At 40.8% G+C, this 25,882-nt stretch overlaps 1 protein-coding gene across 4 annotated transcripts in view; it reads right to left on the bottom strand.

Annotated features, from left to right (window-relative positions):
* Positions 1-25,882, bottom strand: part of LOC138971101 (uncharacterized) — a 58,333-nt gene that overhangs the window by 24,374 nt on the left and 8,077 nt on the right. For 3 of the 4 annotated variants that reach the window (XM_070343720.1, XM_070343721.1, XM_070343722.1), the window contains exon 6: positions 24,487-24,858. In XM_070343720.1, the coding sequence (XP_070199821.1) occupies positions 24,487-24,858 (372 nt within the window). Of the gene's footprint in view, positions 1-19,170; positions 23,093-24,486; positions 24,859-25,882 lie in introns of those variants that run through there. The other variant, XM_070343719.1, reaches the window with a different exon arrangement.

The raw sequence follows: 25,882 nt of genomic DNA, 5'->3' as shown, positions 1-25,882 counted from the left end.
ACCATTCCACACACCAAAACCAAAACATACGGACAACGCACTTTTACTTTCTGCGCACCCACACAATGGAATTCTCTCCCCTTTCACATCCGCCACTCTCAGTCACCTCAAGCATTCAAACGAGCACTTAAAACGCACCTCTTCAAGAAATACAACCCCGGATTTTGTTTTCTCAGTCCATCAGTAGGCTACATGTAGTGTTATTTGTTGTTTTAGTGATTTTTCACTACCTATTTTATTCATGTTTTTATTACTTAGTTAGTGGAAGAATCTTTTGTAATGTATGTTTGATGGTGTATGCTTTTAATTAAGCGTTGTTGACAATGAATGTAGATGTAAATGCTTGTATATCTGTGTTTTAATTTTAAATGTGTCAAGCGCAAAGAGCATAATTGTAAAGTTATGATGTTGCGCTATATAAATGCTCATTTATTATTATGTTAATCGGGAGGTCGTGAGTTCGAATCCCGGTCGCTGCCGCCTGGTGGGATAAGAGTGGAGATTTTTTCGATCTCCCAGGTCAACTTATGTGCAGACCTGCAAGTGACTTAACCCCCTTCGTGTGTACACGCAAGCACAAGACCAAATGCGCACGGAAAAGATCCTGTAATCCATGTCAGAGTTCGGTGGGTTATGGAAACACGAAAATACTCAGCATGCCTACTCAACGAAAGCGGAGTGAGCTGACTATAGAGTCTAGTCTGGGGAACCCAAATGGGCAAACGAGCTCACACGTAACCAGAAAATTCTGGAACGCTGAAGAAGAAGAAGAAGGTTACATAATTAGGAAAACGAGCGTTAACTGACTGAAGTGATTAAAACAACAAATTCAATAAGAGAGTTTAAGCATTATTTACAAAGTCCTGATCATAGTGTACCAGCTTATTATTATTTTGGAAAACGACAGACAGAAGTTCAACACTGCAGAATGCGTTTAAATATTAGTAACCTTAATTCAGACTTGTGTAAACGCCATCTAAAAGATAACGCACAGTGTGTTTGCGGTGATCCAAATGAAACAGCCGAACATTATTTATTAAACTGCACTTTGTATGCAGATGCTCGTCTGACAACAATCAATTCGTTGCCTGTTCACTTCAGACGCGTGGAAATATTATTAAAAGGTAGCGAGCAATATTCTGTTCGTAATAACATATTGATATTTGAGTCTGTCCAATCGTTTATTGTTAAATCTGGTCGACTGATTTCATGGATGTGTTCACGCATTGATAGTGTATATGTGTGTGGGCAGGCGTATGTGTACCTCCACACTGCCTCTCTCTGTGTTATCGTATTCGATTACATAAGCAGCGTATAAGTAATGATTATTATCGTTTGTCTCGTATTTTATATGTTAACGAATTACTGCCTTCCATAAAAAATTTTTACATTTACTTGAATTTACATGTTGCATGTCTTAGACTTGATGCTCTCTTCCTATGCGCTTTCGTCCTAGTCTCTCCTTGTGGTTGTTAGTACTTTCTTCCCCCTCTCCCTCCCTTTTCTTTTTATATTTAGTCAAGTTTTGACTAAATATTTTAACATCGAGGGGGAATCGAAACGAGGGTCGTGGTGTATGTGTGTGTGTGTGTGTGTGTGCGTGCGTGCGTGCGTGGTAGGTGTGTATGTGTGTGTGTGTGCGTGTAGAGCGATTCAGACCAAACTACTGGACCGATCTTTATGAAATTTTACATGAGAGTTCCTGGGATTGATATCCCCGAACTTTTTTTCTTTTTTTCGATAAATGCCTTTGATGACGTCATATCCGGCTTTTTGTAAAAGTTGAGGCAGCACTGTCACGCTCTCATTTTTCAACCAAATTGGTTGAAATTTTGGTCAAGTAATCTTCGACGAAGCCCGGACTTCGGTATTGCATTTCAGCTTGGTGGCTTAAAAATTAATTAATGACTTTGGTCATTACAAATCTGAAAATTGTAAAAAAAAAACAATAATTATAAAACGATCCAAATTTACGTTCATCTTATTCTCCATCATTTTCTGATTCCAAAAACATATAAATGTGTTATTTTTGGATTAAAAACAAGCTCTGAAAATTAAAAATATAAAAATTATTATCAAAATTAAATTGTCGAAATCAATTTAAAAACACTTTCATCTTATTCCTTGTCGGTTCCTGATTCCAAAAACATATAGATATGATATGTTTGGAATAAAAACACGCTCAGAAAGTTAAAACAAAGAGAGGTACAGAAAAGCGTGCTATCCTTCTTAGCGCAACTACGTACCCCGTTCTTCTTGTCAATTTCACTGCCTTTGCCATGAGCGGTGGACTGACGATGCTACGAGTATACGGTCTTGCTGAAAAATTGCATTGCGTTCAGTTTCATTCTGTGAGTTCGACAGCTACTTGACTAAATGTATTTTCGCCTTACGCGACTTGTTTTATCTTCTGTAGATTCTTTTGTTCCTATTTAGCTCCCCATCCCCATTCTTTCAATTTGTTCTTCGAATTCTGGTTTATTGTTGTTATGTCCACCATTACGAAAATGTGTGTAATTTAGTATTGTTCTGGTCACGTGATATAAGCATTTGCTTGAGTGCGTGTCCTAGCTGTGTATGTTTCGAACTGTTCATGCGAAGAAATTCTGAATAACATTTTGTTTAAACCAACTGACTGAAGAATGAAAGTCCGTGAATCATGTGCTGTGCATGCCCAGTGACCCGCCCCACACGTGTCAGCCCCGTGTGGTGTACAGAGTTTTTTTGTTTGAAAAAAAAATCTCAGCCAGTGTTCAAACTGGGTCAAAGCTGTCGCTGGTTCAGCCGGTCATCCGCTCCTCGTAAAGCAGACAGCGCGACTGGTTACTGCAGTCGTGCTCTCTCAAGAAAAAAAACACTTGTGCTCTGGCTGTTTGTTCTTGTTGTTGTCAGTCTGTGTTGTCTTATTTAAAAAAAAACTTTTAGTCAATTTTAGATTACATGTGTTAACATAGACGGGGAATGGAGACGAGGGTCGTGGTGTGTGTGTGTGTGTGTGTGTGTGTGTGTCTGTGTGTCTGTGTGTGTGTGTGTGTGTGTGTGTGTGTAGAGCGATACAGAGTAAACTACTGGACCGATCTTCATGCCAAGGAAATCTCATGTAAAGTTTCATGAAGATCGGTTCAGTTTTTAAAAAACAATTTCATCTGATTCGTTTTGGTATCGTGATTACAAAAACATACATAGACATGTTATGTTGGGATTAAAAGCAAGGTCTGAAAATTAGAAAGAATATCAAAAGCGTTTTACTGTGAAGTGCTGTACGCTAATGCGCTATTCTGGCTTGTCACTTTCTGAACGATCTCTGTTGTGTGAACGTGTCAGCAAGACCGCAAGGCATGAATGCCGGTGACACAGCTGTGGAGTATATGTGCGGTCAATTTCAGTATGTCTGTTCGAAGGGTTGACTAAATGTAGTAATATCGCTTCATGCAAAACGTTTTGAGATGACGAGATTTGGAAGTGAATAGAGAGGTCGACTTCTAGGAGTTAAAACATAACGAATGAACAGACTGGTGTTTGTTTACCCTCTATCGCGGCCTTTGAAGGCAAGACGTTGTCCCTCATACATAGTTTTCCCCTCATTGGGTAACACACTGACAACAAATAATCTTTTAGTTTCAGAGACAAACGTGACTTATCATTCTACAACTGATTGTGATATGCGTTTATTTGCTTAACGTTAAAATGCTGATATGTGTTTGTTCACCGCAGATCTGGATTAATCTGTCCCAGAGATCACTAACTATTTAAGTTATAAACTTGTTAAAGGCATACTAACGCACTCCCGTGTTTACAAAGTGTAGTTTGCCCACAATCGATGTCAAACGCACCATAAGACCATATAATGACGATACGTCACCATGCGCGGACCATAATACATGCATTACAGCTTGTTCTAGCCTCTGAAAAAGTGAGGATGTCAACAAAGCCGCGGTGTTCTCTCCCTTGCATCAACGTTACATGAGTTGCCAAATCTATAAATAGGACGATCCAGATCAAAATGAAAATTCAAATATCTCAACATTTAAGGGGTCCTAGACCACAATATTTTGCAGGGAACTTAATTTAGTCTGTCTCCAGCTGTTGGTAAAGCAATTAGCGTGTATAGTCATCGAGTACATATGGCTTTAACATACCATAAAACAACAATATTTCCTTCGTGGTTTGCTTGCAGAATTCTGTGTGTGTGCGTGTGCTTGAGTGTGTGAGAGAGAGAGAGGAAAATTTTGTGCAATAACGCATCCTTTGAACACTGACCAAAATATCCTTATTCTGTATAGTAAAGGAACCGCTCATGCAAAGGGTTTAGTACCTATTAAACGCCCAACCCCAACTTTCGGACACAATTGGGGGGTGGGGGCGTATACAATGTAGTTTACGGTATATTTTAATGTAATACTAATGTTGTAGTGTTTCGTTTGTCTTTATGTTAATACACAGCAGCTTCAATACCTGTATTTGAGATAATTCAGTAAAATTGATATTATTTGATTTGATACACAGCCTGGCTGCACTCTTCAACGGATCTTGTATTACCGTACTGTTGTAGAAAAAGAGCTTTGTGATGAAGCGTTAAAATAAGACATTATTGTTGGCGATCTTTTGCAGTTCAGGGCATGTCATCATCAGGTAGTGTGAAGAACAGGGTAGGTGGTCCAAGAGACCTAAACCTTGCAAGTAAATCGTACAGTGCATTACGAAAACAAGCGGCATTTCTCTTGATGTTTTTCATTAGCATGTATAAGGTGTCATAGACACCGGGATTGACACCAGCATCCTTGAGATCTTGTGCACACACTCTGTTCAAATTTCCTGAAGCCAATGGAGATTTCATCTGCATGTAAAAATGAAGCAACTTAGTTTAGCTGAAATGTATCAAACACTACCGCGGACTGAAGGAGATACATCGTATCTGTAAGTTCGAAATCTATCTATGTTCAACCGGGTTTTTTGCAAACACATTGACTGTGAAATGTGTGTAGGCCTTAGATGATTAAAAGCATTCTAGCCATCTGGGAAAAGCCAAGAAAATGCAATTTCTTCTCCATTTTCAGTTACACAAATATTCAAAGGGACATGCAGAGATTCAAAATTTCAAAATCTTGCAGAAATGTTCAACATTATAAATCGAAACTGAAATACTAGACACTTTAAAAGAAATTTGGTGCACAAAATTGTTTTTTTGATAACGAATCATTGTGTGCAACTTTCTTCATAACTTTCTTTCATGAAGTGTACGTATTTTTTTTCTAGAAATAGGCGCGTTCCCTGTTTTGAGCGAACACTGTTTTCATGGTGCACAAACCTGTGCTTTAAAAAAAGTGCAAATAATACACAACGGCCATAATTTCTCTTTATTTCAATCAATTTCAACTTTAAATACAACGATTTAAAGTGCAGATTAAAAACAATCATTGTATGAAGAATTAAAAAACAAAGTTGGTTTGATCTATTATAAGCATCTTACGATACACTTTTGACACACGTTATGAATATGATTCAAAATTAACACATAAAAACCAGTCAACTGGCACTTCATAATCATTTACGAATACGAAAACATAACAAGGCGAAAATACAACATTTAGTCAAGTAGCTGTCGAACTCACAGAATGAAACTGAACGCAATGCAACGCAGCAAGACCGTGTACTGGTAGCATCGTCAGTCCACCGCTCATGGCAAAGGCAGTGAAATTGACAAGAAGAGCGGGGTAGTAGTTGCGCTGAGAAGGATAGCACGCTTTTCTGTACCTTTCTTCGTTTTAACTTTCTGAGCGTGTTTTTAATCCAAACATATCATATCTATATGTTTTTGGAATCAGGAACCGACACGGAATAAGATGAAAGTGTTTTTAAATTGATTTCCAAAATTTAATTTTGATAATAATTTTTATATTTTAAATTTTCAGAGCTTGTTTTTAATCCAAATATAACATATTTATATGTTTTTTGAATCAGAAAATTATGGAGAATAAGATGAACGTAAAGTTGGATAGTTTTATAAAAAAAATATTCTTTTTACAATTTTCAGATTTTTAATGACCAAAGTCATCAATTAAATTTTAAGCCACCAAATACAACATTTAGTCAAGTAGCTGTCGAACTCACAGAACGAAACTGAACGCAATGCAATTTTTCAGCAAGACCGTATACTCTTAGCATCGTCAGTCCATCGCTCATGGCAAAGGCAGTGAAATTGACAAGAAGAGCGGGGTAGTAGTTGCGCTGAGAAGGATAGCACGCTTTTCTGTACCTCTCTTTATTTTAACTTTCTGAGCGTGTTTTTAATCCAAACATATCATATCTATATGTTTTTGGAATCAGGAACCGACAAGGAATAAGATGAAAGTGTTTTTAAATTGATTTGGACAATTTAATTTTAATAATAATTTTTATATTTTTAATTTTCAGAGCTTGTTTTTAATCCGAATATAATATATTTATATGTTTTTAGAATCAGAAAATAATGGAGAATAAGATGAACGTAAATTTGGATCGTTTTATAATTTTTTTTAATTTTTTTTTACAATTTTTAGATTTTTAATGACCAAAGTCATAAATTATTTTTAAAGCCACCAAGCTGAAATGCAATACCGAAGTCCGAGCTTCGTCGAAGATTACTTGACCAAAATTTCAACCAATTTGGTTGAAAATGAGGGCGTGACAGTGCCGCCTCAACTTTCACGAAAAGCCGGATATGACGTCATCAAAGGCATTTATGAAAAAAATGAAAGAAACGTCCCGGGATATCATACTCAGGAACTCTCATGTAAAATTTCATAAAGATCGGTGAAGTAGTTTGGTCTGAATCGCTCTACACACACACACGCACATACAGACACACACACACACACACACACACATACACCACGACCCTCGTCTCGATTCCCCCCTCTACGTTAAAACATTTAGTGAAAACTTGACTAAATGTAAAAATGAAGTTCATTGTGCGTCTCGAACCTGGGACCACTGGTTATATGTTATATCCGTTACACCACGAAGGCTTCTTATTCATGTGAAGAATAAGAAGATAAATCCTGCCAACATAAGCGCAGGAGCATAGAGGAACGCCAGTCCCACATGCACGCAAAAAAATGATCTCATGGCCCCAGACAAATGTGGTATTTTTACAATTTACCCCATAAAACCTCGTTGACATTGAGTTTCATAATGTGCTATACTCAGGAGTAAAAACAATGTCAGTGGATTAAGTTTGGCAGTGAGCGCGTGCGAAGCCAGTTTCAGCTGTACACAACTTTGCCACCAGAAAGAGCCTGTGCTGTGGTCTTTACCCCTCCAGTGAACTAGGTCAGGTCAATCTGACCGTCGTGTTGCACGAGATATTGAATAACACTGAAGCAAGCACGCAGGCCATCTCTTGTTTTACGGTATTGCACAGAACGAGTTCATATGATTGCCACGGGTTTTTTTTTTATCACGATTTTATGCATCGAGTACAACTCTACATGGGAAAATGTCTTGGGCGATCATTGCGTAGAAGACTTGCCAACTCGTTGTTTCCAGCTAGCAGTGAGAACAGTACGGACTTGATTTTTGTAATCATGCCGTGTTCTTTATATTATACCAACCGCCATTCCAAGAGGTTGGTTTCGTTTGTTGTCGGTTTGCAACGTTCCTTCAACTTATTTGGCTATGCGGGGCCGATTCAAATGTGTTTTCTTTCACAGTTGAATTCCAACAGGTGAATGAAGATCACAGAAGCCTTCGTCACCGTGCAAAATTCACATGACAGCAAGATCACTTGCTGGCCTTAATTTTAGTTCTGACTTTCCGGTCATACGTCTATCAACCTTGCCATTCCGTTGGCTGGAACTTATATGGCGTCAGGTTAAATCGCGTGCACAACATACATTCATTGGGAATACGTACAGCACACTTAATAATAGTTTGATGGTTTCATGGCTCCCCACGGACGCCGCTCCTCGAGGGTCCCGGGACTCACACTTTTTTTTTTAAGAGGGTTTATGGACCCCCTAGTTAAAGAGGGTCAAAAGAGTCCAAAGGCCAAACCCCCTGTTTTCTATTACACGCATTGTGATCGCAAATAGTGTGACGTACATAAAGTGTCTTTAATCGGAATATTCGAGGATGACACTGCAACTACACCGTGTTAAATGAAACACACACACACACACACACACACACACACACAGAGTCCCACCGACAATACTTTTGTTTACAATCAGACATGTTTGAAGAAAAACACCATTATCCATCTAGGAAGTCAAGTCAAGTTAAGTGTGTGTGTGTGTGTGTGGGGGGGTCCTGGTTTCTGGAACATCCTCCCCCTCCTGGCCGCCCGATGTACCTCGTGGCTTTTTTTTCTGTGTCTACCTTTTTTTCTGACTTTTCCTTTTTGGAAGCGAAGAATAATAGAGATGTTCTGCAATCAGGATCCAGGATAGACCCAAATATTGCCACTGCAATTTAAAAGATTCTCACCGTTCGCTCCCTTGACCCACCAACAGGGCGAAGGTTCTCACTATTTAAACTCGTCACACTCTTGTAATCGGTGGCGGTGTCAATTTTTACATTGCTTTGTTGAATCTATGGCGCTGTAGTTGTAAGTTCTGTTATTAGTCTACACGCACCGAGGGTTTTGTTTTCTCTTCGTGCAAGTAGTATTATCTGCAATCTTTACATGCCCTAAGCGCCTAATAATGAGAAGAAGATCGCATGATTATGAGCCTGTGCCAAAAGTTTGACATTTGTTATCATGTCATTTGGACAATGAATCTCGTGACATTGTTTAAATGAATCATTTTTTGGAGAGATTTTGTGCCATTTTTGCGCTAAAAATATGGACACCAAAACGTGTTTTGAGAGTTGGGTGGAATTAAAATGGAATATCAACATATAACATGCACTTGGCAGGTCCGACATGTTTCTTGTTCTACATCAATATCCAGCCATGCTGTTGATTTTCAATACATGTTCAGAGTAGAAGAATTCTCTTATCCTAAAGCCAAGCCGGATATGTTCTGATTTGTAATATGGCCTCAAGAGAAGTGACAGTACTTATCAAGTTTAACAGAGTCCCTGAACTACCTGACTCGACAAGCTGTGCGTCAGCGTGTGCCGCCTACAGGGTGCATACGTACTGCACGTCTGTAACTAAAGAAGAGCAGATCACTGACACTGACTGTTAGTGAATAGCGTTCCTTGAGCGTGAGAACAGTTCTGCTCACGATCTCAGATCTGGACAGCATTTAACATGAGATAAGAACGTCAATCTGGGCAATTCTCCAGATCTTGGTACCATTTTGTGACATGTATTTTCAGTCCTCTAAATGATTACAACGTGTATGAAATAGCAACTATAATGTATTCTCTTTGCGTTTTCATTGACGCTCTGGTAAGAAAATGATAATATATTTACAAACAAATATAGCATACATTTTCTTTTTGTTTAATTGTTTGTATCTAAATCCATGTCACATTCTCTGGTATCCATGTTACGCGAGTGATGTACTTTAAAATGCTTGTGATTTACTGAAAGGTACTGAACTTGTCAAATCCAGGTGCACGGAGCCCCTGGGGCTTTTAGTCATACCTCAGGCAGCTGTCCGTTAGAAGAACTACCAAGTTTCATTGACTTGCACCCAAAGAGTCAAGAACTGCGATTTTTTTACGAATTAATTTCGTACTTGGACCCGGCTGGTCTTGACCTATTTTTGGATCTAAATTTAGATCAGGTAGATCACCACATCATGCACAAAAAGACACTCACTAGCAAACTATGTCAGACATCATCGTGAGTTTGTGTAAAACAAAATGGAGGCCGGAATCACTCAGTTGAATCGAACTCCGACCAAACACCACGTAATAACTAGGTTAATTTATACACTCGCGTGAACAAGAAACTGTCGAGCTTCACAGATGTCGTCGTTGGGTAGTTTTGGGTTTGTTTTACTACCATAGGAGGATTTTTGAACTGTAAATGCACTCAGCTGCAACAAAAACGCAAAACGAAGGCTGTGAGCTGCACTGTGCCTTGAACGTAGACAAACTAAATGTGCAAATATTTTAAATTCTTTCTCTGCAGGTCAAGGATATATATTGAACCAGGATTTATTAATAAAATCAATTTGCATAGTTAGAAGATCTCATTTAAATAAAGAAATATCACACACGTAACATTGTTTAAATGGTACACCGCTGGAGAATAACCCCTCTACTGGGAGATATATCGAACATGAAAGAGCCTAGGTGCTCCCAGTGCTGAGTTGGATTTGTTTGAGGAATTAATTTCTTAAAACCCACTAGTGTCAATCTGCGAAATCAATTTTTTTTAAACAAACTAACTCTGCAAAGGAAGCAGCCAGTCCGTTGATTTTGGGCATCTTTGAATGACAAACGTCACCGACTGAACAAACTAAAAGTTCTCATCTTGACCCTATACTCCAAAGTAATATATCTGACGTCATTAGTGAAAAACAAGTTAGAGAAGACGTCATAATGTGAATCATGTCGTCACGGGAAACATTGTGTCACTTCTCCCAGGAACTCACAAATAATATTGAAAAAGGTTGTCTGTCTCGGTGACTTCGTCATATCAGCTGCAGTAGAACATTAGTCGTAAGGTCAGCGCCAGGTTGTGCATGTATCGGTGTCGGATGTTATTAAATTTCAAGGACGCTGTTATACCTTATGAAAGCCTGAACACATCAGTGGCCAGGGGCGGACGAGGCGGGGGGGGGGGGGTCTGGGGTTTCCGGACCCCCCCCCCCCCCCCCCAGCCGAAAAAAAATGGGGGGGGGGGGGGGTTGTTGTTGTTGGGGATTTCTGATCCCAAACTGACCAAACACAAAACAAAACAAAACAAGTCGCGTAAGGCGAAAATACAACATTTAGTCAAGCTGTCGAACTCACAGAATGAAACTGAACGCAATGCAATTTTTCAGCAAGACCGTATACTCGTAGCATCGTCAGTCCACCGCTCATGCTCATGGCAAAGGCAGTGAAATTGACAAGAAGAGCGGTTTAGTAGTTGCGCTGAGAAGGATAGCACGCTTTTTTGTACCTCTCTTCGTTTTAACTTTCTGAGCGTGTTTTTAATCCAAACATATCATATCTATATGTTTTTGGAATCAGGAACCGACAAGAAATAAGACAAAAGTGTTTTTAAATTGATTTCCAAAATTTAATTTTGATAATAATTTTTATATTTTTAATTTTCAGAGCTTGTTTTTAATCCAAATATAACATGTTTATATGTTTTTGGAATCAGAAAATGATGGAGAATAAGATAAACGTAAATTTGGATCGTTTTATAAAAAAATTATTTTTTTACAATTTTCAGATTTTTAATGACCAAAGTCATTAATTAAGTTTTTAGCCACCACGCTGAAATGCAATACCGAAGTCCGGGCTTTGTCGAAGACTACTTGACCAAAATTTCAACAAATTTGGTTGAAAAATGAGAGCGTGACAGTGCCGCCTCAACTTTCACGAAAAGCCGGATATGACGTCATCAAAGACATTTATCAAAAAAATGAAAAAAAAATGTCTGGGGATATCATACCCAGGAACTCTCATGTCGAATTTCATAAAGATCGGTCCAGTAGTTTAGTCTGAATCGCTCTACACACACACACACACACACACACACACACACACCACGACCCTCGTCTCGATTCCCACCTCTACGTTAAAACATTTAGTCAATACTTGACTAAATGTAAAAAGAGGGGGGGGGGGGGGGGTTCACGCCTCCTTTTCACCCCCCTCCCCCCTCTGAGTCTCACCCGACAGCTCTTGTTGGGTACCCGTTACGGTAACCGTACGAAGTGCTTACTAAGGATACGAAACACGATAGGATCGGAAATGGGTTGGTTTTTTCATTTCGGCAACTAGACGGTCTTACTTTTCTTCTCAATTACAGCAAAGACTATATGTTGAACTAGATGATTACCCGCTTCGCCGGGAAGAAGTAGAGCCGAATACCCGGCCGTCGCCGGGGACCCGGCTTTGCCGGGTGTACGCCGGCATCGCCGGCGCACGAAGGAAGGGAGATCTAAAAATAGTAACGTGCAGTGACCTTCTAAATATAAACGTACAAACGGGAATATCGATTGACGCCAGCGCACGAAGGAAGGGAGATCTAAAAATAGTAACGTGCAGTGAAAAACGAAAATCGGTTCAGCGGTGCGCGCTGAGAGCACGTGTTGAAATATCTCATCGATCAGGTTGTGTCCGGGGTCTCTGTCAATAAGCCCACCAAATTTGAAGCAGATCCATCGAGAACTTTGGCCGTGCATGGCGATCAATCACACACACACACACACACACACACAGACACAAGTCGTATATATATATAGATAGATGAGGTATGCATTTCTTTATTTTACATTGAGTTTCAATTTTTCGGGTATTAATCAGCGACAAAATCTGCTGCCTGAAACTGGTAATGATCATCCTCAGAATGCACCAGATTGCACCATTTTGCATCCTTTTTTTCAAAAGTTTCCGGGGGAGCATGCCCCCGGACCCCCCTAGCAAGCTAGGCGCTTCGCGCCGTCGGCTTGGCGCTTCGCGCTTTCACAACCATATCTTCACAATATACTTTTGGTACCCCCCCCCCCCCCCCATAAAATGATCAGGGGCCAGTTTCATAAGATAGCAGTGAACCGACTGACAGTCGATCGACTGCCCAGTCGATCGACTGTGGTGAATCGCCGGGTCACCGAAAAGCGCGTTTCATGAGCGAATCACCGTCACCCGCGGACAACCGCAGTCGACCGACTGTACAGTAATCCGAATGGCCAAGTCGAGGGCTAAATTTAGCAACATTACCACTTCCGTTTGCTCATTCGCACGTGGAAATGGCCGATTTCGAAGAAAAAACTAGTCTCGGCCCGCTCAAAATAACAATGACCGAGACTTTCAGTAATTCCTTCGCGTGACGTCGAACCCTCTTACGCCATAATGTGACGTCTTCAAGACATAACCCTGACTTGTCTCCTGGATTACTGCGTCATGATAGATACATTTCGAAGAACAATCACAAGGTTTGGCTCACAATCCAAAAAAGTGTGTGCATTGTGCCATTGACTGTGCGGATAATTACATTTATTTTCGGTTTACCGCAGTAAGCCGAACTCAGTGTTAGGGGGAGAGCTTCACCGTGTTTGGCCGACTTCCGGTGAGACGACCCGCAGTCGGCCGACTGAAATTTTGTTCGTGAAACCCGATAACGTCGGATTACTGTGGTTCTCTCGGACAACTGCAGTTGGTCGACTGTGTTTCTGGCTTATGAAACTGGCCCCTGATCCGCCCCTGGTGGCGGTAAACATGATTTATCATTTACATACGTGAGAGAGACCACAGGGCTCCCCACGGACGCCCCTCCTAGTGCGTCCCGGGACCCCCAATTTAATTTGTAGAGGGTCCATGGACCCCCACTGCAGAATTTTATAGGGTCCCAAGGGCCCAAAAGCCGAAAAGTCCCAGTGTACTTATAAAACATTGTGGTCACGTATAGTGTACCGCGAAGTGTCTTTTTTTATTGAAATATTCTAGGTGGACAGTCCTAACGGACATGACAATCCAACAACACCTTAAAGAATGGAACACACATACACACACACACACACACACAGGCCTGAAAGTGGCGAGTAGTTTACTCGCCATGACCAGTGCTTTTAAGTATGTAGTGCGTCCCAGGACCCGCTCTTTTAAAGTCTAGTGCGTCCAGGGACCCCCTCCATACATTTCTAGTACGTGTTTTCGGCTTCTAGTGCGAATAGGACGCGGCAGGGACGCGCGCTATGGGGAGCCCAGGACCACCCATGACATAACAATATCGTTCACTTGACTAGTGGGTCACTAGTGTTAATGAGATCGTGTCAAACCTAATATTTCACTGTTCATGATGACAGTCACCGATAAAAACGTCATTCTAGGAACCCTTTTGCTCTTGTGGTTTCCCCTGGAAAACAATTTGGAGAACTTATACGTCATGCTATACCCTCTAGGGTGACGTCCTTTTGCTTTTAGGTCAAGTATTCACGGCGCTTTAGAAGAGATCGAGACTCCATAAGACGCGTCTTTAACATGATTTGGGCGCCTCGACTGCGGGACGTTTTGAACAAAAGACACAAAAGCACAGTATCACTGTATGTAGGCATAGGATAAACAGAACACAAGGGGCTTACATAGCTTGCTGTGTCATACCAACTTTACGCTCGCTCGCATTTTAATATTTAAAAAAAACCCAGACAACAACTTGTTTAAATCTCGTACAATACGTGTAGAGAGAATGTGCTTTCAATGAAATACGACATTGATTGAGCAAATCATGCCATCTCTTCTTTACCATCCCATGGTGATGTACATTAGAATATTTGACTTCAAGAGCGAAGCGAAGTTTGAGAAGACGTCATTAATGCGGACAATATGGCGTCACGCAAAAGTTCTGTCGCTTTGTATGTAAGAGGGCCGTCACACATGCGACTGAGTCGCGCGATTTACCCTGTCACACAGCCGACTCAGTCGTAGAAAACAGCTACGACAAGTCTGCGACTCAGTCTCATGCGATTCCCTCGTAGCTTTGATGTTTAGAACATGTTCTATTCCTGCGATCCAGTCGTCGGTCAATCGCAGGGGCACAGCCAACAGAGCCAATCAGAACGCGTTGTTGCGGCCTTGACGCCGTGACGTAAAATAATGGCGGACAGTGGCGTACAGCGTCTCTTCGTCGATTCAAAACTTTTTGGAAGAACAATTTTTTACTCAGATATAAAGGAGACGTTTTAGGCGTGTACAGCGGTCGGGAAACATTAATTGCAGCTGTCTGGGAACTTTATTTCTTGCAAAGGCGTAATGCTGAAAGGAATTTTTCAGAAAGGTAGAGCGATGTTCGAACATTTAGCGTCTGCTCTCGCAAAGCGCGCTTGCCGTGTTCCCTGTGACACGTCACTTCCGCCCCGCTCGCGTGGAGTTATCGTTCGTCAGTCGTTCGTCTATCGTTCATCGTGTGACGGGTCAATGGCCTACGATGTGATGTGCGATCGGCCAAAGACTGAATCACGCAACTGAATCGCGACGACTGAGTCGCATGTATGACCGCAGCTTAAGTCTCCGAGGAAATGACAAAACATGTCGAGAAAAAAGTTCGTCTCAGTCACTTCGTCGTAGCATCAAAGGAACAAGAAATTCCTCCGAGGTAGGAAAAACACCCCCGTCCTTACCATTCTCACTGCCACCAACTGAGAAGGCACTGCTAACAAGTGTGGTTAAAATAAGTTGATTGAGTGGACAAAGAGACAGGCGGAGAAAAAGACAAATCAATATAACTCTTTCTGTAACACCTACTGACCGCATACAGAAAAGAAAAGATCCCGAAAAAAAACAAAAAACAATCGGTTTGCGCTGCGCGCTGAGAGCAGGTATTGAAATATCTCATCGACCAGATTTTGTCCGGGGTGTATCTGCCGCTTCGCTGGGTAGCAAGTAGAGCCGAATACCCGGGTTGAGTGGCGCACTGTACGCCGGCTTCGAACCATGGACCCGTCCAGACTCGTGGAATGGGAACAGCACGAACATGATTCAGGGGCCATAATGCCATTCCTGATCATATCATGTCGAGTCCCATATTAGTCGACGACGCCCTAGGTACCACATGACAAACAGAACTGTGCAATACACAGGTGTTTTCCACAGACACACTCAAACACACACACACACAGAAGCCGTATATATATATCTATATCTATTGTATAAATATATAGAGATAGATGCGAGTGTATTTTTCGCGTGGCTATAAATTGATTCGACCTTTGCACTTTTACAGTGAGGATAATTTACGGGTCCAATTTACGTTCTGGACACTGCGGTGACCTTCTAAAAATAGTAACAGAACGCCGGGAATATCCGAAGATGCCCCCCTCACACTATAGTGCACCATACGAAGGAAGGGAGGTAAACGCTGAAAACATGGAGAAGATAAGGAAGAGTTATGCGTAGTTGATCCCCCCAAAAAACCAAAATCCACCAATAACTCCCTAACCGTGTGTTTGACTGGTCCCAAGTTTTGTAAGGACCGTCTCAGGAATGTATAGAACCTGTTCACCAAGTTTGGTGACGATCGGTCCGTTCATTCTTGAGATCTACTTGCGAACACAAACAAACACACAAACAAACAAACAAACAAACACACACACAAACAAACAAACAAACACATCCAGTGAAACCTATACACACCCCTATACCGGGGGTGTAATAATACTCGTAAGGTCAAAGCCAGGCTGTGCATGTATTAGTATCGTATCTCATTAAGTCGGATGGATTTCAACTTCTAAAAGGTAGACTTGTTGATTGGATGGTTGGTCGGTTGGTTGGATATTTGGTTGTTGCTCTGTTTGGTTCGTGGGATGTTTTTTTTCATTTATTTTTTATTTTTTATTTGTCCATTTTGGCTGCTGCTTCGTCGGCTATTTTTCTTTGTTTGTCTGATGTTAAAAACAATAAAATATTTGTATTGTTTTGTAGTGAATGCTCGATTGTATTAATTTCAAAATGTTTCCGTTTGCGTGTGTCAAACACGTCAAACATTTTTCTATTAACGTAAATAGCTACTAGGTTGGTGCATTGCCAATGTACGGTGGTTAGGTTTTTCTTATTGCCACATCATGCGATTCTTCATTATCAAACTTTCTTTCTAATATCAAACGTGTGACTTTACTTTAGGGCTGGAGTCAACCATTGCGAACAGGATGTAGGATTAAAAATGGTCTTTCGCTCAATTTACTAGCCCCAAATTAGAAAGACAGACGCTGCCTTTGCCTTCTCCGGCCCTAAATAAGGTCAGGTATTTATTTCCAAACCAGGCTAAAGAGCACTGGGAAAACCTGGGTATTTATACTCTCCCCGAGTGGGTGTCGATCGCCGACCGCCAGAGTGAGAGGCATGCACTGAAAACTCTGCTGTGAAGGGAATGTGAAGTAGAAGCACAACAAAAACAAAACGTAAGCACGTTAAGGGGTACCATATTTACCTGTGATTAATTGGATAACTTACCTTGAATGTGTCGTATTTATTTTAAGGAATTTCTCGTCACTTTTGTCCGGTTAATTTCATATTTATTTGTGTTTCATGCTTCAAACTTAGTTTCAAAAGTTGGCACAAAGTTTTTTGGTTTTTTTTTTACCCTCGAATTTACCCGCAAAGTTACTTAATAATAATAATAATAATAATAATAATAATAATACTAAAACATTCTTTTATAGCGCTCTTCACCGCCAAATGGCAGTCTCATGGCGCTTTACATTAAACATTAAAATTCAACATTTTACATATAAAAAGTTTCCTCGTAAGAATTAACATACTTGGCTGTGTGTGTGTGTGTGTGTGTGTGTGTGTGTGTGTGTGTGTGTGTGTGTGTGTGTGCGTGCGTGCGTGTGTGTGTGTATGTGTGTGTGTGCGAGCGTGCGTGCGTGCGTCTGTGCGTGCGTGCATGCGTGCGTGCTCAGAAAATTTAAAAGAATAAGCGAGCTTTCCTTTAAGCGCAAGCGCTACTGTGCTATACTGGCTGTCACTTTAAGGGATTAAAAGTGTGAATGTGTCAGCGCTTTCTTGTATCGACAAACATAATTATTGTCTGAATGAGAAAACAAAATGCAATGCGTTCAGTTTCCTTCTGTTAGTTCGACAGTTTGACTTAATGTATTAATTGTGCAGTACGCGACTTGTTTTTTTGTTTAGTACTTTCAAGAGTGCATCGTGGGTTTTTCAATATTTCCCAACATCCGCTTTACACCTTCACGGTCTTGCCTGACTGAACAGAAACACATTTTTTTTTATAAAGACATGAACGAGTAGGTTGTGCAATAGGTTTTTGTTGCGAGATATCAGTACACAGGGCGTAACGGTTCGCTTACAGTTGGCTCTCGCCTTCGCAAGTGCTGTCCAATCATGCTGTCTCTTCCTTGTTCCACTGGCAAAAAGTGAAGACATACACAGCTCAGGATACAGGATATACCGCCAGAACTCCATTATTGTAACATTATTGGAAGTCTTTAACAAAGGTAAAAGGATGATTAATACAAAAAGGAACACGTTCACGTAACGGGTCTGACGTTAACTTTCCTTTTAGTTTTACATATGTCGTTTAAAGGCATATGTACGCGCTCCCGTGTTTACAAAGTGTAGTTTGCCCATAATCGATGTCAAACGCACCATAAGACCATGTAATGACGATATGTCGCCATGCGCAGACCATATACATGCATTACAGCTTGTTTTAGAGTCTCAAAAACTGTGGATGTAAACAAAGACGCGGAGTTATTTCCCTTGCGTCAACGCTACCTCTGTTGGCAAATCTATAAATAGGACGATCCAGATCAAAATGAAAATTAACATATCTCAACATTGAAGGGGTCCTAGACCACAATATTTTGCAGGGAACTTAATTTAGCATGTCTCCAGCTGTTGGTAAAGCAATTAGCGTGTATAGTCATCGAGTACATATGGCTTTAAAATTAACTTCTTACGTATATTACGTAAAGGCACACTCATCCCCGTCTAAACTGCTCGGCTCACCGTCTCTGGTCTAGCCAGGATTTTATTTACGATATGATCACCTCTCCATGTGGTCACGTACACAAATGAACAGCCTGGGTGCTCTCTACTCAGAGTGAGATTTTGTGTGTGTGTGTGTGTGTGTGTGTGTGTGTGTGTGTGTGTGTGTGTGTGTGAATAAATTCCGTAGCAGCCACTAATGTTTAACAACATAAATTAATTCATCAAAACAATCCAACTCAACACAGCAAGCAGTCAGGGGGGCAAGCACGCACGCACACACGCACACGCGCGCGCACACAATCACACACACGCACGCATACACACACTCACACACACCAACATACATCACACCACACACACACACATACACACACACACATACACACACACACACATACACACACACACACACACACACATACTTACACACATCCTACACATACACATACACACACACACACACACACCACACCACACACACACACACACACACACCATACACCCCCCACACACACACAAGCATGGAGTTTTAACCTTTGAAATCCCTATAACGAATCTGATATGTGTCATAGATAGAGGCTGTGCGAGGCGTGCATAGCTAACATAAAGGAATCATACAATGGACACAGTGCAAAGGTCCGGTTTATTGCGCAAGTTTATCATACCTTGTATTCAGCCATGCAGAAATCACCCCTACCCATTAAAAAATGATGACAACTAAAATGGAACAGTTTGCGATCGAACAAAATAAAGACAATTTCACTACTTATCCAAAATTGTGAGCACAAAATGTTAATACACAAAAGTTTATGTTCATGTCAGCTAAGACTGTAATTGTTACATTTAAGCAGTGTTGTCCTTGTCTTTCTATCACAATCAAAAAAACAATACCAAAATCTAAAAGTATGTACCCCCTGATACAGACCACTTTCAACACATGGAACAACAGAAAAGATAACGAGTGGTTTCAGTCATGCATTAAAGGCACAATAAGCCTCCCGTAAACCATCACAGATACTGTCAGGCTTTAACAGACAGTACAAACACCCTTCCATTTGAACGCTCACCAAACGGGAACATCCTAGGTGCCCTACGTAAAAAGCGAGCAATTTTTAAAGAATTAATTTTACGGATTGTCTCAGAGACAATCGGACCGTGGTGCGTTTTGGCGCTAGACCTAACTTTTAAAATCTAAATAATAAATTGACAGCTTGTTACACAAACATTCTTAAATCATAAAAGAATTCTTTTTTCATCAAGACAAGATCAGTACAATTGGAAGTTTTGAAAGTTTGAAAAAAGAAAAGCCCGGAAGCAGGGTCACGCAAGGTCGTGGTTCTCGTACAAATAATGACATTTAAAATGAAACAGTTTACGATCGAGCAAATTTAAGGTAATTAAACCACTTTTCCAAAATTGTGAGAGAAATGGCCATCAATACTTATTAAAGCTGAATTAACAGTAAAAATATAATTGTTTTCTGGGGTGGTGGTTGCACCTTAAGCTACGGATTTTGAGATTCAGTGCACTTTCCTTGATTACTTCAAATATTCATGTACTATATTATAAATTACACTCTTCCAAAAAAGAAACTATACACAGGTAAAGATTGATTTTTTTCCAATATATTAGAGGAAAGCACCAAAATTCTGTTTGAAGTTTGTCAGTTACATTGTTGTTAACCACTAAACCACAAAAATAACATCATTGAACCGAGACTTTACTGGGTTGTCGCCCTTTTATTGAATTGCAAAATTCTTGTTTGCACGAAAATCACGTGCCTGGCGGCGGCTTAAAAAATGGTGAGAAGAATTCTCATGTAAAGTTTCATGTGAAGAGAGAGAGAGGGGGAGAAACTGAGGGCGGAATCAAGTTTCTTTGGCTGAAAAGAAAAGGGGTAGTCTGATCCGTTTGGGCCATAAAATGCACCTCCCGTGACAGGGGAGAGGTTTGCATGCAGCCATGAGTAATGTATTTATGTAGTTCTGTAATTTCACACTGATTTTGTCTTGTCCTGCCAAGTAATAGTGACATCCTTCTTCCCTTCAGATAACATTTCATGCTTCAAAGAAATTCTTTGAATTTCAGATAAAAATATATGTGCCTCATTGACACTATATCTAAATCAATATCATTATTCGTCACGGGGGATAAAAGCGCCTTTACACAAGGACATTAAAAAAACCACGTGAACATTAGAGTGTTGTTAAAGTTAAAGAGAGATAGCATACCCACCAAGATACACAAAAACAACTTTTCTTGTACCTTGATATCGAAAGAGAAACATGCACTGATGGTTTTTTTGCAAATGAGTTTAAAACATTTTCTTTGAAATTAATTCAGGTGTTTCACTAATTATGTTATACAACGAATTGGTTTCAACAAGGAATGGAAAACGTTTTGTGTGACAGTGCCGTTAAAGTCATGTTCAAGACCGAAAGAGCCTACATTTTCTGTGTGATTGTTCTGCATACATGTATGCAATGGATTTAATTCCTGCAGGATGCAACGCATCAAACACACATCTGACTCGCATCTACCTCACGCATGTTCATTCCCCTACATACACGTTAAAGATCCCACGATTGACAAAAGGGTCTTTCCTGGCAAAATTGTATAGGCGTAGATAAAAATGTCCATCAAATATCCGTGTGACTTGGAATAAAGGCCGTGAAAGGTGAATGCTCTCGCCCTGATAGGCTTGAGGTTTGCTGGTCGATGTGAATGCGTGATATATTGTGTAAAAAATTCCATCTCACACGGCATTAATAGGTAACATGGGCCTTGAGTCGCCTTGTGTGGTGAGATATGTGCGCGATATAAATTATCGTAAATAAATAAATAAAAAATACAGAAACTGCAATCCAAAACAAGAAATATTCTAAACTTCGAAGATTTATCAAGAACATGAACAGTCGATCTTTGGTCAATAGCTAGCTAGTAGTGCCGCCTTGATACAATCTGATCTGCACTTCTTGTTTTTGTCGTCAGTTGTGGTGCATATCAAATAAGCCACATGTGATAAAGCAAACTATGAAGTTCAAGGTAAGATGTCAACATTTTCAGAGAAGCACACGCTTTACTTTGTTTTCTTCTGATGACAGTACATAGCAATATAAATAGTAAATGAAACTCCTGAAGTATTTGAAGAAAAGTGCACGATCAAATTAAGAATAAACAACAACAAACTCGGAAAAAATTAGTCCCTCGAATAGTGAAGATAACCACCTGAAAATCCACTTCACAATACTGTCCTAGTAAGATGTTGGTCTTTGCATTTGTGTAACCGAGTGCCGAAACACTACGATCACCTCGGGAGGCGAAGTGCAATCAAACAGGATTGAAAATGTTAGGGCTAATTTCTTAGCCCTATAAAAACTGTTATGCAAACCCGAAGGTTTCCATGAACATACAGACAATCGGAAACCACCAGACCCCATCACAAACAGAATTCCACAATCCACCGGTGTTGACTTAAAGGCCAACAACTCGGGTGCAGAGTCTGCTGTGAAAGGAGCGGTAGGCTCCCCTGTCACATTTGTATTGTCATTAAGGCGTAGGCGCGCATCAAACGGTTTCGCGACACAAGGCACTCACTCGGAAAAACGTGAGTTCTTATTAGGAGAGTAACAGTCATTTCACAGAACTGAACCCTCAGGATTTTCTTCGTCTCCATTTCGTGGCAGTAACTCAGAGAGGAGTCAGTCGTTACACAGGGACTACCACGGTGCGAAATTTGCAAGCTGCTCGGGCAAAACTTGAGGGATGTTTTTTTCCTGAACACACGTCCTGACGCAGTAAATAGAGTCGCGGGACATCCCTGTGTGCAAGATGTGGGAATCTCTGTGATTGTTTACTTTTCACTGTTCGTTTCTGGCAGAAGCTGTCACATCCTTACATGTTACTGTCTAATTGACGGGCGCAGTGGTAAGACGTCGGCCTCCTAATCGGGAGGTCGTGAGTTCGAATCCCGGTCGCTGCCGCCTGGTGGGTTAAGAGTGGAGATTTTTCCAATCTCCCAGGTCAACTTATGTGCAGACCTGCCAGTGACTTAACCCCCTTCGTGTGTACACGCAAGCACAAGACCAAGTGCGCACGGAAAAGATCCTGTAATCCATGTCGGAGTTCGGTGGGTTATGGAAACACGAACATACCCAGCATGCCTACCCAACGAAAGCGGAGTGAAGCTGACTATGCTCTCAGAGTATAGTGTGGGGAACCCAAATGGGCAAACGAGCTCACACGTCACCAGCATTAAATTTTCTGGAACGCTGAAGAAGAAGAACTGTCTAATGGTTTTCTCTACACCACTGAGCACGTTCCATCTGTACGCAAAATGTTTGATTACTGTATTCGTGATCACACGGTTCTTTTTTTAAGGTAAAGGGGCTCCCTTTTGGACAGTGGGTGTTTCCAGGGTCAAGAACTGTTCCGCCCTTACACGTATTATAGGCAAGACAATTGTGTGGGAACGTGTCGTGACGTGGTACGAAGGACGTGTCGTTGCCTGTTTGTGGACACTCGTAGAGGGTTGAGGAATTTTCCACTGCAACATAATAAAACAAGTCGCGTAAGGCGAAAATACAATATTTAGTCAAGTAGCTGTCGAACTCACAGAATGAAACTGAACGCAATGCCATTTTTCAGCAAGACCGTATACTCGTAGCATCGTCAGTCCACCGCTCATGGCAAAGGCAGTGAAATTGACAAGAAGAGCGGGGTAGTAGTTGCGCTAAGAAGGATAGCACGCTTTTCTGTACCTCTCTTTGTTTTAACTTTGTGAGCGTGTTTTTAATCCAAACATATCATATCTATATGTTTTTGGAATCAGGAACCAACAAGGAATAAGATGAAAGTGTTTTTAAATTGATTTCGACAATTTAATTTTGATAATAATTTTTATATATTTAATTTTCAGAGCTTGTTGTTAATCCAAATATAACATATTTATATGTTATTGGAATCAGCAAATGATGGAGAATAAGATAAACGTAAATTTGGATCGTTTGATAAATTTTTACTTTTTTTTACAATTTTCAGATTTTTAATGACCAAAGTCATTAATTAATTTTTAAGCCACCAAGCTGAAATGCAATACCGAAGTCCGGGCTTCGTCGAACATTACTTGACCAAAATTTCAACCAATTTGGTTGAAAAATGAGGGCGTGACAGTGCCGCCTCAACTTTCACGAAAAGCCGGATATGACGTCATGAAAGACATTTATCCAAAAAATGAAAAAAATGTTCGGGGATTTCATACCCAGGAACTCTCATGTCAAATTTCATAAAGATCGGTCCAGTAGTTTAGTCTGAATCGCTCTACACACACACACACACACACAGACACACACACAGACACACACACGCACATACACCACGACCCTCGTTTCGATTCCCCCTCGATGTTAAAATATTTAGTCAAAACTTGACTAAATATAACAAAACCACAGAACTTAACTCTTTTTTTTTTAATGTGAGACCTAACCTTCCCTCTCCTTACGAAAAACAATAGAGCAAATTCAAACGAACGGATTATTAAACATATTCACAAACAAATCTGATTTGACAAGAGATCCGTTTGTTGAAACCATTTTCTTATATTTAGAAATTATCTTCAGTACTAGTTCTATAGTGTACATCAAACAATCCTGCTATGTAGGCTATACACAAAGGGCACGTAGCAAAAGCACCTCCATCACCACCGCCAGCACCACCACCACAACAACAGCAACAAGAAGAAGAGCAACAACAAAAACAACAACCCACCGACACACAGACACAGACATACAGACACACACACGCACGCACACACACTCACACACACACACACACACACACACACACACACACACACACACACACACACAGAGACACACACACACACACATACACACACACACACACACACACACACACACACACTCACTCACTCGTACTCACATATTCTTTGGTCAATAGCGGAACAGTCGATCGTTGCGAGTGTTGTCGTAGTTCCTATCGTAGTTCCTATCGTGGTTCCTGTCGACTCTTCCGTCGATGATCCTAACGTCGTTGCAGGTGTTGTCACAGCAAGATCCTTGGGCCTCTTTCTGCCACAGTATGTACGATTGGATGGCCTGTGGCAGGGAGATTGAATACTGTCCTTCGTGTAACCGTACTCATGCCCTGTGTCGCAGACATGTGTGATTCCCTTGCCGTCTTTGCATAGCTGATATTCTCCGCAGTGTTCAGGCCACGTGTACTCGTGAGGGAGGTAGTGCTGGTCGTTCCTCGCACAGTCAAACTCTAGGGGGCTTGAAGGGCTGTCTGTGTCTGTGAAAGAAAACACAAGGGCAAAGTTTATCAATCAACAAGAAAACACAGAAAAAGTCAAACTCTGCACATTACAGTTGTGGCCACACTTGCGTTCCGTTTGAACGACTTATGACATTTGTGACCCTCCACCACGAAATCAGTCGCATGTCACATTTGCATGATTTTTATATTTTTACATTTTCCTAAAGAGTTTTTTATGCTCTATCCAGTGATGAAAACCGTTTTAGAAAAGAGCGAAAACTGTTTGAGTTATAAGCCTGTGACTAAGGTGACCCTCACACTGTTACAAGACACTCCCCGGACTTATATTAAGCCTAGCGCAGAACCGCGCGAGGTGACATGCGACTCATTTCGTGGTGGAGGGTCACATTTTTGGTAGAGCGGCACTTTGCCGAGGGGCCACAGACTTATGATATTTTCCAAAATGCGGTTCAACTTGGCTTCACACTTCGTACACAACTTGTGTGAATAGACAGCTACGATACAGTGTTTGTTTTTAATCTAAATATAACATATTTATATGTTTTTGGAATCAGAAAATGATGAAGAATAAGATGAACGTAAATTTGGACCGTTTTATAAAAAAAAATTTCTTTTTACAATTTTCAGATTTTTAATGACCAAAGTCATCAATTAATTTTTAAGCCACCAAGCTGAAATGCAATACCGAAGTCCGGCCTTCGTCGAAGATTGCTTGGCCAAAATTTCAATCAATTTGATTGAAAAATGAGGGTGTGACAGTGCCGCCTCAACTTTTACAAAAAGCCGAATATGACGTCATCAAAGGTATTTATCGAAAAAAAAAATAATGTCCGGGGAGATCATTCCCAGGAACTCTCATGTAAAATTTAATAATGATCGGTCCAGTAGTTTGGTCTGAATCGCTCTACACACACACACACACACACACACACACACACACACACACACACACACACACACACACACACACACACACACACACACACACATACACCGCGACCCTCGTTTCGATTCCCCCTCTATGTTAAAACATTTAGTC

Source organism: Littorina saxatilis, linkage group LG7, assembly GCF_037325665.1.
Source record: "Littorina saxatilis isolate snail1 linkage group LG7, US_GU_Lsax_2.0, whole genome shotgun sequence".
NCBI lineage: Eukaryota > Metazoa > Mollusca > Gastropoda > Littorinimorpha > Littorinidae > Littorina > Littorina saxatilis.
The sequence above is the reverse complement of the archived record's forward strand: the minus strand, read 5'-3'. Positions and strand labels throughout refer to the sequence as shown.